The sequence below is a fragment of the Montipora capricornis genome, chromosome 9, assembly GCF_036669925.1.
Source record: "Montipora capricornis isolate CH-2021 chromosome 9, ASM3666992v2, whole genome shotgun sequence".
NCBI classification, from domain to species: Eukaryota; Metazoa; Cnidaria; class Anthozoa; order Scleractinia; family Acroporidae; genus Montipora; species Montipora capricornis.
This window is the reverse complement of record NC_090891.1, coordinates 2,857,636-2,870,487: the sequence shown is the minus strand read 5'-3', so window position 1 is coordinate 2,870,487 and position 12,852 is coordinate 2,857,636. Positions and strand designations below refer to the sequence as shown.

Genomic DNA, 12,852 nt, shown 5'->3' with positions numbered 1-12,852 from the left:
TCAGCACTATTCAAAATGGGTACTTGGACCTAAATACGGTGCATGCATGGTTGGATGACTCGGATGATCATCTGAGATAGCTTGCACCCACTGATCTGTATTTAGATTATTACCCATTTAGATTGTGTAACACTGGTGTAAGTACTTAGACACCTGCAGCAGCTTCAGAACTCACTAGAAAGTTCATTCAAACAGCCAGGATGAAAGCTGCCACCATTTGGAAAGAAGCCAATGTGCCCCACGTGATCTGAAGTCCCTATGAGTGGCATGTTTGTGTGGACAATGTCGACGTATTCGGCATCCGTTTTATCCAGATGAACTTCGGCATCGGTTCCAGTGAAATAGGGGCCCGCAGGATCCAGACCTGTAAAAGATATCAGTAAACGACAGATTGCTAGTTTTGCCGTAACTTAACATTCAAACGTACATATCAGTAATAATAATAATAATAGATAATAATATAGTATATCACTACACTGCGTTTCAATGGTTAACAGAAATTACAAATTACATTTAGAAAAATTACATGTTGTTTCAGTATGCAAGAATATGCAGAAATGCTTAATATATACAAAAAATTTATATACAAAAAGATACAATAAAGTTTATAGATTAAAAAGATAGGTCTTAAGTTGAGCTTTAAAAGAATTTGTTCCATGGGAAGTTTATTGAAAAACTTCCGCTGCAGCTACTTGAAAGGACCTGTCGCCATAAGTTTTTGTATTAGATCTAGGGACAGTGAGGAGGTATTTGGCACCCGATCGTAGATTTCTGGATGGCTTGTACTTCGTCAACAGTTCAGAAATATAGGAAGGTGCTTGACCATTTAATCCTTTATAAGTTAAAAGCAGTAGTTTGAAAACGATTCTTTTATGGATCGGTAGCCAGTGTAAGCTGCGCAGTACAGGTGTTATGTACTGTGACATTTTGGTCTTACTCACTATCCTTGCCGCAGTTTTTTTTTTTTTTATACGTTGTAATTTGTCCAGCTGTGCTTGCGGGAGTCCGTAAAGGATTGCATTGCAATAACAGATGACGATGTTATGAATGCGTGAAAAATCCTTTCACAGTCCGACTGGTGACGTTGTTCATTATGACTTGGTCCATTGCTCAATTTTATAAAAGAGGTACGTGGCTGATTACTGGAATGCTTCGAGAAATCACTTGCAGGGGATTTCCCTACTTTGGTTATATCAATTTTGCGGCATCCATTCTTTGTATGGTCATCATGGCAATTGATCGTTACTACGCAGTTCTCCAACCTTTGAATCGCCACATCCTTTGGTTCAGAGAGGCCAAAGTCATCACCCCTCTGATATGGTTAACGGCAATGCTTTTGGCGTCCATCATATGTGTGTTCCATGATCAGGTTGATGGTAAATTGTGCCAATATAACTTTGAAGTGTTTGGAGAGGATCTTCGAGAAACCTTGCGTCGGTTTTATTACTTCTATATCTTCACCATCATTTACTTTATTCCGCTGGTCATCATTTCCGTCCTGTATGGAATAGTGGCTTACAAAGTTTGGTTTCACCAAAAGCCTGGTTTTCATCTTACTGAAAGTCAACAACGTCAGGAATTAACCAAGAGAAGAGTCCTTCGAATGCTTATTGTGATCGTTGTTACATTCGCTGCCTGTTGGCTCCCTTCGCAGGTTTTCAACCTACTCTTCGCAATCCGGATTGAACCATCTGGGAATATAATGTTTTATATTTTCTTTTTAGCCTACTGGTGTTCCCACGCAAACAGCGCTATCAACCCGTGGCTCTACCTTGGACTGAGTAGCAAAATGAACTTGGCCTTGAAAAATATGGTGAGTAAAATCCGCAGAACAAAACCAGAAATCCAGGGCCAAAGAACCACACGGAACACAAGAAATATCGCGATCAAGAATCAGAAGGAGCAAACGACTCATTTGTAATGTTAGATCACTGGATATCCCGTGACTGACTATGAATGGCACTATTGTAGCTTAAAGGGTTAAGAGTAAAGGAAAATGCTCTTTGAAAAATGGCGCTGCAATCAAAACCTTTTACCCCTTACGAATTACATGTATATTCTCCTTGAATAATTTAATAACAATGATATTAATGACAATTTTGTCATGAAACTAAACAAAAAAAGCCCTTTTAGTTTGGGATAATTTAAACTTAAGGTGGACAGCTACGATCTGCGGAGAATTAAATTGATTAAGTTGGAAAATTATAGGCAGAGAATCGTTTGTATCATTTTGTAAAACAGAGCAACACGTTTTAAGAATAAGGGAAAGATGAATGTGATAATGATGAGAACAGCAAAGTGGCTATTTGATACCATTTGGAGAGGGAAAAGCTTATATGCTTTTTTGAAACCCTCTCTGTTCGTAGTTTATGTTTCTAAGAGACCGATCAATGCTGACCGGGCAGCTTTCTTGCTCAAATTACATATTAAAGTTATTACGTCATAGTTTATGCCAGAAACCTGCTTTCCAATCACAAACAAAACATTAACTATTGTCGGATTAACAAATAGATTCCATGTTACCGTGCGTCTGTTCAGTAATAGATCACAGAAGACGTCAAAATGTGGTAAGAACATCAGTGACACACTCGGCTATCGCCTCGTGTGCCATTTTTTTGTTCTTACCACATTTTGACGTCATCTGTGATCTACTACTAAACAGACGCACGGCAACATGAAATCTATTTGTTTTTATAGAATAAAGAATTAAACTTCATTCCCATAAAAGCTGATGATGACGTCAATCGCGCCGCTGTCCTCTAATAGATCATAGGCAAGAACCAATCAAAATGCGAGAATAACTTGGGTTATAATTGTTGTAATGTTAAGGGTGGATTATTAAATGTATGAATACAGAAACCGATAAGATGATACCGAAGATTAAGAAGATGTGTTGAGATGCGTAAAACAGAGCTTGAGGAGGGAAGGTTTAAATATCCTTTTTACAAGGGGTTTGAGCTACAGAGGTTGCATGAGTGCATAATTCAACTAGGTAAAATGCGGATCACCAATTTAACCAAGATTAAAACGGATTCAACCTGAGAACGGATTTTAATTGCAACATATATATGTAATTAGAATCGACACATTAGGAAGTAAGGCCGACGAAACAAAAGGTCTAATCAGCGTGTAACTATTTAAAAAAAAAGAAGTGAAAGACTGATCAAACAGTGAAGAAATATATGTTATATTTAACAATTATTCTACGAGGGCGCGCTGGATATGAAGTGATAGATAACCAACGAGGCGCTTAACGCCAAGTTGGTTATAATCATTTTATATCCAGCAAGCCAGAGTTGAATAACTGATTTGAAAACTCCAGGATCAACAACTCTTCTATGTTGATTTTATTTGGTTTTGGTCGGCCTTTTTTTTTCCCAGAGCTGCAAAAATGGCTTCATTGCTAGCGCGTTCCTTGACCATATTTGGTACAGCAGGTATATGAACTGAAAGCCTGTGTCCGGCGAACCAATGAGTCAATACTGGAAATCTGATGTCCGTAGTTCAGTTTTTATTTATTAAACCCAGGGTCTTAAAATAACTAAGGAGAAAGTACTGCCTTTGTAATTACACCCGCAAATGGTTAGGCCTTTAAGCCTTCTCGAATGACAAGCTATAAACCCTTGGCCACGTCCCACAAATATCTTCCATGTTCATGTAGAGTGTTTTCACGTGGTGGAACGGCGGCCATGTTGGTTTACCCAACGAATCCTCTATTATCATGCAAACTTTTTCCTTTGTTTCGGTGTTTAAAAGAGTATACTGGTAACGTGAGTGAAAACACTCTATATAAGTTTCCCGCGGGACGCGAACCCACAGTCACAATATTCGAGAACGGTAGGGGATGACGTTTCCGGTGTTGTAGCTGTCCTTTGTGAGTGTGTGAGTGGGTGAGTATAGAAGGTCCATATTATGTGAATAGCTGCTAAAACTTCAACCTGCTCAAACAAATAAATAACTGTTACAAAAAAACTTGTCGGTTTGGGGAGTCTTCGTTCTTGTGGAAGTCGTTGTTCTAAACCCTCTTAACTTCTCTTCTAAAACTAATTGGAGTCATGGGACTGTTGTCGCTTATAAACAATGCTTCACACTTTTTGAAGATAAATAATCAAGAACAGCGAAAAATGATGCAACCAATCAGTATTTAATTTGCACACTTTAACACTACATGCATACATTTCATTCAAGCTATAAAAAAGGCATCGACCTCTTATTTCCAGCTAAGAACTGAGTTATTTCATAAATTGTCAAAGCATGATTAATATTTATTTCCTTGTGACTCCGTGATGTGTTCTGTGTCCTGCAACGAAAAGAAAAAAAAAAACAATTAAGAAAGGGGACGAGAGAACGTATTAAATTAATATAGAATATATTTTCATAGCTAGATCTCATCAAGGTCAATTTACGGCGGCCTCTTGGCCGAGTTCTATTTGCTGGAAAACGCTCATGTAAACAAGATATCAAAGCAACAACTTCAAAACGATTATAGGTAATCTAGTTAAACGTTTCCATCCAATTTGAGGGAAACACTATTTTGCATTGACTAGGTTATTGAGCTGAGCAAAAATTAACAGCTGGCCTGTTTGGTTTTTATCTTCGCCAAGCATGAGTGAGTTTTTTAAGTATATATAACATGTGTGTTTTTCTTCATTTATTTTTGTAAATTTATGTATATGTTAAAAATAAAAATAAAAATAAAAACAGTCAAAAACAAAAACAAAAAGTGTGACTATCAGCTACGCTTTGATAAATATCCCTTGTTTCCTTGTTTTCGGACGTGTAGAGTGCTTTCTTTAGGAAGTAGTGTAGGTTCTAATAATATGGACTTGACAATACTGTCACGAGTGATTATCGTTTTCATGTAGGCTATTCTTAGACTTAAGGAAAGGTTTTGACACTGTTGACTAGAAATTATTTCTTCGTAAATTTGAGTATTGTGGTACTCGGAGTCCAGGGGAGTTTTGCTACCATTCAATTAGCTGCGAGCGTTTTCTCTGGTGATGGCACTCCAGGGCATAATGTTATTGATAGATTTGCAACAAAATGCAGGCTTTTTCAGCGCTCTGGTATTTGCTCGGAATTTAACAACGTGGTATACGTTTACCATTAACGAAAACTGCAGAATTCCTTAAAGGTATCGGAGAGCTGTTTTCTGATTTTCAATCCACGACCGAGGTCTTGAGTAAGGCCCACGGCCGTACTCGAGACAGAGGGCACAGTTTTTCCCAATACGCACCAACCAAGGCCGGTGAATAACATTTTATTTATTTCTAAATTCTATTTTTAGAAGGTAGGAGAAACTATTAAGAAAAAAACTGGCGTTGTTCTCTTTATCCTCTTCATTTGGGTCATAAAATTCGCTTTCAATGTGATAGCATTCGTCAGAATCCATTGTTTTTTCATGAAAAAGTTGAACAATAACACTGCTCTATAAACAATTAAGACAAATCGAAACTTCGCTCCTTCAATTCACAACTTCACTCTGCGCTTAGCGTAGTTGGTTACCATGACCGTGGTCAGGAGATAGGAAAATACTGCCCGCTCCCGGAACCAATCAGATTGCAGGATTCTCAGGATACCGCCCGCTCACGATCAAAGAAATAAATAAACACACATATCCTATTTTACCAAAAAATTATGAGTAAAAGGAAGCTACAGCACATGAAATAATATTGCCGGAAGAATCCGTTCTTAGGTTGAATCCGTTTTTACCTACAGGTTAAATTGGTGGTCCTCATTTTATTTATTGAATAAAGTTTTGTTTTTCGAACCAGCATTAAGCCTAGAGAAAAAATAGGGTCTGGTTAGGAAAAGAAAAATTGGTTGGGGGTGTGCGGCCCCTAAAATCCTTATCCAATTTCAGACCAAAATCTCTAATTTTCCCTACCCTATTCCAGACCTAGCCACAACTTTGATACGCTAATTCAGACCTATTTATTTTGTTACACGGTTGGCGTAATAATTTGAGAAAGGCCTTGTTGATGGTCTTATTGCCTAATTATGAGGAAGAAGCTTCTTTTAAAAAAATACCTACTTCAAGAATTGAGTGATCAAACCATACCCTATTTCAGACATTGGTCAAAAATAGATAACCAATTTCAGACCAAAACGGCTTAAAAACCATACCCTTTGGGGCCGCACATACCTATATAGTACATATAAGGAAATACGCCTCCCTTCCTTCCCCCCCCCCCCCCCCCCACCTCCCGAAGGTGTTTTCAGTCTTTGGGGGGCTGGTAGCTGCTTTAAACTGGGTAGAGTGAATCTTCAACCAAGTAAGAACGGATTCAACCTGAAACCGGATTTGACCGACAACAATAACACTAATATATAGTATAAAAGACGTCTAATGGAATTAAAAAGCTAACTCGTATTTAAAAGTCAGGTAAAAAGGAACTCCTAAAACTCTTCGTGTTTACTTTAGCTTTTACGACTGACTTTGCTCCGGTAAAATGTCACACGGCGGGTGACCCTCTTGGACTACAACTTTAGTGCCTATTCTCCTATCACGTCTATTTTTTTGTAGGTTATTCTTGTTCTAGATAAGAGCGCAAAGTTTAGATGTCAGTGGTGCCTTACTAACCTTAGTATTTAGCAGCTGTCCCTAAACGATAACCGCTAACTAAGGTTAAAAACGTTATGTATATTAGGTGATGATAAAACTGAATGAAACTACGAAAAAGAGCAAATATTTAATTGGCTAGAGAACAGCAAGAATGTCCATTAATTATTGAATAAAGTCAAAGGTATTTACCGATAACTTCCCGTTACTTTCTCATGTTTATGCTTTAGCTGAAGGAAGAAAATGAAAAGATAAAAAAATTACACTTGATTAAAAGATATGTATAAGTAAAAGAGAATATGTTTGACTAGGGAAGGAAAACTTCGAGAGTGCGAAGACAACATTTTTTTCCCAGTTTGGCTCCACACCAGAATAAAAATTTTTCCAAATGATTTTTGCGTTCCGTATTGACTAGAAAATAGAAACGATAGGGTGCCTTGCCATCATTAGAGGGGAAGAAAAATGTTTACTGTGAACACATCGCCCAGAATGCTATGGCATATCACTTCAAGAGAAAAGATAATTTTACGATACTTATGACTTTTACGAATTACAGTCAAAGCAATGCCTTGTTCGAGAATGTTTACGTTTTCTTTCTTTTAATAATTTGTGCGAGCGTTGCTGCCATCTTGATTTTTGGACAAAAACTGTGCTCATCACAACTCTGGTGTCGATGATAATGATGAGATCCATTGGAGACAACGTGTAATGCAATAAATGTATTAAAGACATTTCTTCGGCTAAAGCGTGTACAATTAACAATTAACTCACGGCATAATGTGTCCATCGGGCTTGTTTCCAGGTAGAATTCTCCCTCTGGATGGGTTTCCTCAGCCCTGAAACCCATGAGAGGGCATCCTTCCTTACCGCAGTCGTTGCACCACCCGATTTTATACCAAACATAGCTGCTACATGGGTATCCTTTAAACGGGTTGGGGCAATCCTCCGTCAACGTTTTGATATAGAACTCTGTGGACCTCAAGTGGTTACAGCCGACTGTGAAAGTAAGGTCTGTACAGAAAAGCAAAGAAATCCAGCGTTGACAAGTTTGTAACTGAATTAAGCAGCATCTTCCTTGATATTCTTGTCTCAAAACATTCAGTGTTAGGTTCCCTCGTTAGCTTTAAAGCTTTACGAATTGAGTAAATCGGGTTAATGGCTTGGCGTGGAATGTGATGTTTCAATAAGTTCATTGTTTTCAAAAAGCCTTGGAAAGTCCAATTTTCCAAAAATTATCCTACGGCGCTCTGGCTATGGGCCTTTTGAATTTTGTATCGACTTCAAAGGGGCCCTCCACTCCCGCAACAAAGATAACTTTAAACACAGGAAGTAATGCTTTCTAATTAAAAGTATATTATAAGAAAATTGTAGCTAAGCAATTTCTTTTTTTTTTTTTTTTTTGGTGAGTCCATTTATTTGGGCCCAGATGTTTGAAAATCCACGATTAAATAACTACCAACTGAGGTTTGAACTGTACCCTTGAAAAGTCCTTCTTGTTTTATCAAGTGAGCATCGGCAGAAAGCAAAGATTGAAACCCGAAGCGTCTTTTTTGAATGGCGTCTGCCTTTATTACGGCAAGGACCTAAAATGGGATCGTGACTAAAACACCACACAAGCACATACGAGTAACATACGAATGACATACGAGTACAAACGACTAAGTATGGTAATATACAGGCTATATACGAATACACTGGTTACATATGAATGCATAGGAGTAATAGATATGAAATGTACCATTTTTTTCTTTACATTTCATTTTTACATGTGCATGGGTCATGTCTTGCATACACACCCGACAGTTTTAAGTGGTTCTTGCAATGTTTCATCCTACTTTTTGGGCATTTTGGGCCAAAAAGGAAAGGAAAGCAACTTATCAAGTGTCTAGTCGTTCTAGCACTGGAGCACTAATTGGGGGAACTGTAAACTGAAATTAACAATTAACGCAAATCATATCGAGTGCTCTCATTACTGCGCCATCCTTGCACTCCAAATCATGGATCATATAATTTTGAGTGACATAGTCCCTTTAAAGAATAAAAGGGTGAGTTTCACTTAAGAGCGTGTTTTGTTATCTTTGAACTGAATTTATTACCAAAGCTTTAAAAAGAAAAAGACCTTAAAAAGGGACACAACATAACAAAATAATTCAACGTGTGAACGTGTTAGCCAAAGGGCCATTGCTGGCATGACGTCTGGGTGACCACACAAATGAGCTACAACACCCCCCCCCCCCCCCCTCCACACACACACACACACACACACACACACACACACACACGCACCTATCCCCCCATCTCCCACAAAAAAAAATACTCGAACATTGCAGTTCAATACCACCCAATTCAGTGCCTTCTGTTTTTGTGTAACACGTACCACAAGAAACCCAGTCTACGCTCGTAGCGCGTCTAGTTATTTTAAAATCAATGTTGGCATAAAGCATGTATATCGGTTTTGAGTAAAGTAAAGGCAGATGCTATTTTATCCAAATAATTATCCTATTTTATTTAACTGAGGTAAAAGCGTGAACTTATAGTTCACAACCAATACCAGAAAGATACGAAACAACTTAGGGGCACCTCAGAAGGTGAGACCTTATACTTTATAGAAGTGTATAGCCAAAGGTTAATAGTGACCTTTGGAAAGTATTCGGCAAACGGCAGGGATAGGCCAGCGATTTATCAATTCAAATTCTTCCCTACAGATGGAGCGCTTTCCATTTTAAGTGGAAATATTGGTGAGAATTTTACTAATAACAAAATGAGACGGGGTGTACCCTTTGAGAGCAGTTGTCTGTTACTGTATTCACGTGAAGTATCAATAGGCCTTATCCGGTAAGGTTTTCGACGCTGTCTAATAAACGAGTTCGCCAAGCTGTCTGAAATTACAGTGTTTGTAAGGGAATCCGATGTGCAAATAGCCTTTTCCAAAATTGAATATTACACAATTTGTGAATGGCAACGTTAAAGTACTAGGTAGAAGATTGATTTGTGTTCAAAAAGTTTGAAGGATGTCTCTTGGCTAGAAGACGCTCAGTTAGGCCCTGTTTACAAGCAGGTAGGGTAACCCTACTGCTAGGGTTACCCTAGCAGGAGGGTTAAAGATAGCCCGGATTTACAAGCAAAATTTCACAGGTAGGGTTACCCTACCACCCGGGACAGCTTTGCGTGCTTGGTAACCGCCAGCATCCCAAACACAATGGAAACAGCCAAAAAGTTGTCCCGGGTAAGCGAGCTGTCCCTAGCAGAGCGTTTGCAAGGCAGCTAGGGGTACCCTAGAGTTAGGGTAACCCTAGCACTCAGATAGGGTTACCCTAGCGCCAGGGTAACCCTAGCTGCCTTGTAAACACGTCGATGAAAAAAAGAATAAATGTCAGAGTGCTTAGGTAACCCTCTTGCTAGGGTAACCCTACCTGCTTGTAAACAGGGCCTCAATTTTTCTAATTTTCCATACATTTGTCTGTAATTTGGATGATGAGAAATCATCATCCAATCAAAGATGAGCAAACGGCGTGACGGTTTGTGGCTGGCACATGAGAATTTTGCTACGCATTCTTACCGCTCGAATACTGTGAAATTTTGATCTTCTTCGAGGGCTAGCTCCAGGCCGTTTGAATGGATTTTCGATTGGAAGGTACGAGGAGAATTGTGCATCTTTTGACCTTTATGCTGCGAAGTTTGAAAGCAGAGCAATGCGATTTTGGGGGGAAAATCTCTCCTGCGCTGGGACCCTTTCAAAACAAGGCTTCCACCCTTTTACTTCTATAATAGTAACAGTCAACGGTGAACTCAAAATCATTCAAAATCGCTCAAAAAACCACTTTTGAGGCAAAAGGACGACTATACACCACAGGTAAGCTAATTCAACGTTTATTTATCATTGAATTAAATTCATAGCGATATATCGCTATAGGTGAGGCAAACGGTAAATCTAGTACATTTACCACAAAATAACAATCGGCTACACAAACACCTTGTGCAGGCCCCCTCTAATTTTCCCACGTAAAATGGAAAGAGCTCTATCTGTTGGGAAGAATTTGAATTGAAGAATCACTTGCTGATCCCTGCCGTTTGCCGAATACTTTCCAAAGGTCACTATTAACCTTTGGCCATACACTTCTATAAAGTATAAGGTCTCACTTTCTGTGGTGTGCCTAAGTCGTTTTTTATCTTTCTGATATTGGTTGTGAATCATAAGTTAACTCCTTAAAATTGATTTTAAAATAATTTACACATCAATTTACTCACCAATGCCGATTGGTTTCACATCTTCGTGGACAGACACCGTTCATCCCTTAAGCTGTACTTTGGACTGTACTTTAGTCTTTGAATGTGGTACACATGTGTGACGCATGTGTGTGGTATGCGCGCGTGTGGCACTTGCGCGCGCTCGCGTGTGTATGCAAGACATGACCCGCGCACGTGTAAAAATGAAATGTAAAGAGAAAAACGGTACATTTCATTTGTATTGCTCCTATTCATTCGTATGTAACCAACGTATTCGTATATAACCTGTATATTGCCATATTTAGTCGTGTGTACTCGTATGTCACTCGTATGTTACTCGTATGTACTCGTATGTTACTCGTATGTACTCGTATGTTACAGATATGTACTCGTGTGGGGTCACAATCCCTAAGAGGGATGCAAAGGTGGGATGGATGGATGCAAAGGTGGGTGAACTTTGAAACGCACCTGATGGGTTTCAAACCGGAGTGCTCAGTAGGGTGGGGAGCGCTGGAGATATCCGCTACATTACACGCGCCACCTTCAAATAAGAGTTCTGAATTTTACGAAAACGTACCCGTTGGGTCATTCGCACAGCCCGGTTGATAGCTGCCACCATTTGGGAAGAAGTCAGCATGGCCCACGTGGTCTGGAGTTCCTACTACACCCATGTTTGTGTGGATGACATCGACGTATTGCCCATCAGTCTTATCCAGATGAACGTCATTGTCGCTCCCAGTGTAAAATGGCAAGGCGGGATCTAAACCTTGACGCATTGAAAAAAAAAACAAGACGAATTTAGGAAGAATTCCTGTTTTTGTAATATGTAGTCATTTACGCTTTCCTTAAGTGAATCCCTTTCATTATTATCTCAGCCGCATGATTTTCAGGCACACGTTTACCTATACTAAAGATTGGTTCCCGCTTCATCTCGAACAATTATTATAGTTTTTGTTTGCTTTAAAAATGGAGCTTTCATTCAATTTGCACACGTTTTAAATCATTTCACAGACTTTCAAACCGCAAATGTTGCCGGTCAAATCAGGGCTCAGGTTGAATCCGTTTTTACCAAGGTTAGATTGGTTATCCACATTTTACCTAGCGGCGAGAAAAACCCCTGGTACATGCCGTCGAGTTTTTTGAGAAGGACGGTCCAGTGGGATGCCATTTCATATTCCCAGAGTCAGATTTTGACCCTAACAATTTGATTGGTTCCAGGAACTTGTCAGTTCTAAGGAGTACTCTGATTGGTTTAATTGCTGTCAACCTGATTCCTCATGCCCACTATGGCCATAATCGAAACGCTGCAGAGTTCCGGAAATCGAGGCTTTGAAGGCAGAAAAAGTGCAGTGGGTTCTACATTATTTTTATTTTTTTTTGTTTTTCGTAGATGTCCGCCAAAATTCAACTTCGGAATTTGAGTTTTTATCTTCACATTCTACATCGAAGTTTTATATGGAAAATTGAATTTTTGAATTTGACATCGAAGTAAATAAGACAAATGTACCTTGGAAACCGAACATGCTGATTGGTAGGATATATCACGTATCAAATTACTGAGTTTTCTCGATGTCAATCAAACGGGGTATGGAACTGAGGTTCTCAACGGCCTGTACCAGAGGTTTTTCCTCGCCTATTCCATCGCTCTGAGAGAGAAAAACCTCTGGCAGCTAGGGTCATATGCATTGGGCCTCTATGGATAATTATCAGCCAAGTTGGTGAATGGGCCACCCTTACGCGTTAAATAAAGTCTTTGTTTGATAGTTTGTTTTGTAAAGTATCTTTTCTCCTTGGAGTTCATATTCTTAAATGTTTATTTGTGGATAGGACTTTCTAGAAAAAACTAATTTAACAGGATGAATTAACTACCCTACTAATGAAAGTTCGTAGTGTTAAGTGTGCAATAGCGACCAGTTATCGAATGACGAGTTAATTCTTAGCACGCGCATGGGATTTTTTGTAGCGTGTGCCTACAATCAAATTATTTCCCTATAAATACCATCGCTTCTAACCCTACTCATCTGATGCCGAAACACAATACCTGACGACTTACAAGTCTTTCC

The 12,852-nt window shown here is 39.1% G+C and overlaps 2 protein-coding genes across 3 annotated transcripts in view; one reads left to right on the top strand and one right to left on the bottom strand.

Moving 5' to 3' along the window:
* The first annotated feature begins 1,093 nt into the window (after nucleotides 1-1,093).
* Nucleotides 1,094-1,921, top strand: LOC138017120 (substance-P receptor-like). The gene has a single exon (XM_068864315.1). It carries the CDS (start codon nucleotides 1,094-1,096, stop codon nucleotides 1,919-1,921), a length of 828 nt encoding a protein of 275 aa, XP_068720416.1.
* Nucleotides 1,922-4,125: 2,204 nt separating this feature from the next.
* The window catches only part of LOC138016807 (pancreatic lipase-related protein 2-like), a 16,784-nt gene continuing 8,057 nt past the window's right edge, over nucleotides 4,126-12,852 (bottom strand). For both annotated transcript variants that reach the window (XM_068863996.1, XM_068863995.1), the window contains exons 5-8: nucleotides 11,367-11,555; nucleotides 7,334-7,573; nucleotides 6,755-6,792; nucleotides 4,126-4,300 (exon numbers count right to left, since the gene is read on the bottom strand). In XM_068863996.1, coding sequence (XP_068720097.1) covers nucleotides 6,782-6,792; nucleotides 7,334-7,573; nucleotides 11,367-11,555 — 440 coding nt within the window. In that variant the 3' untranslated portion in view covers nucleotides 4,126-4,300; nucleotides 6,755-6,781. The remainder of the gene's footprint in view (nucleotides 4,301-6,754; nucleotides 6,793-7,333; nucleotides 7,574-11,366; nucleotides 11,556-12,852) is intronic.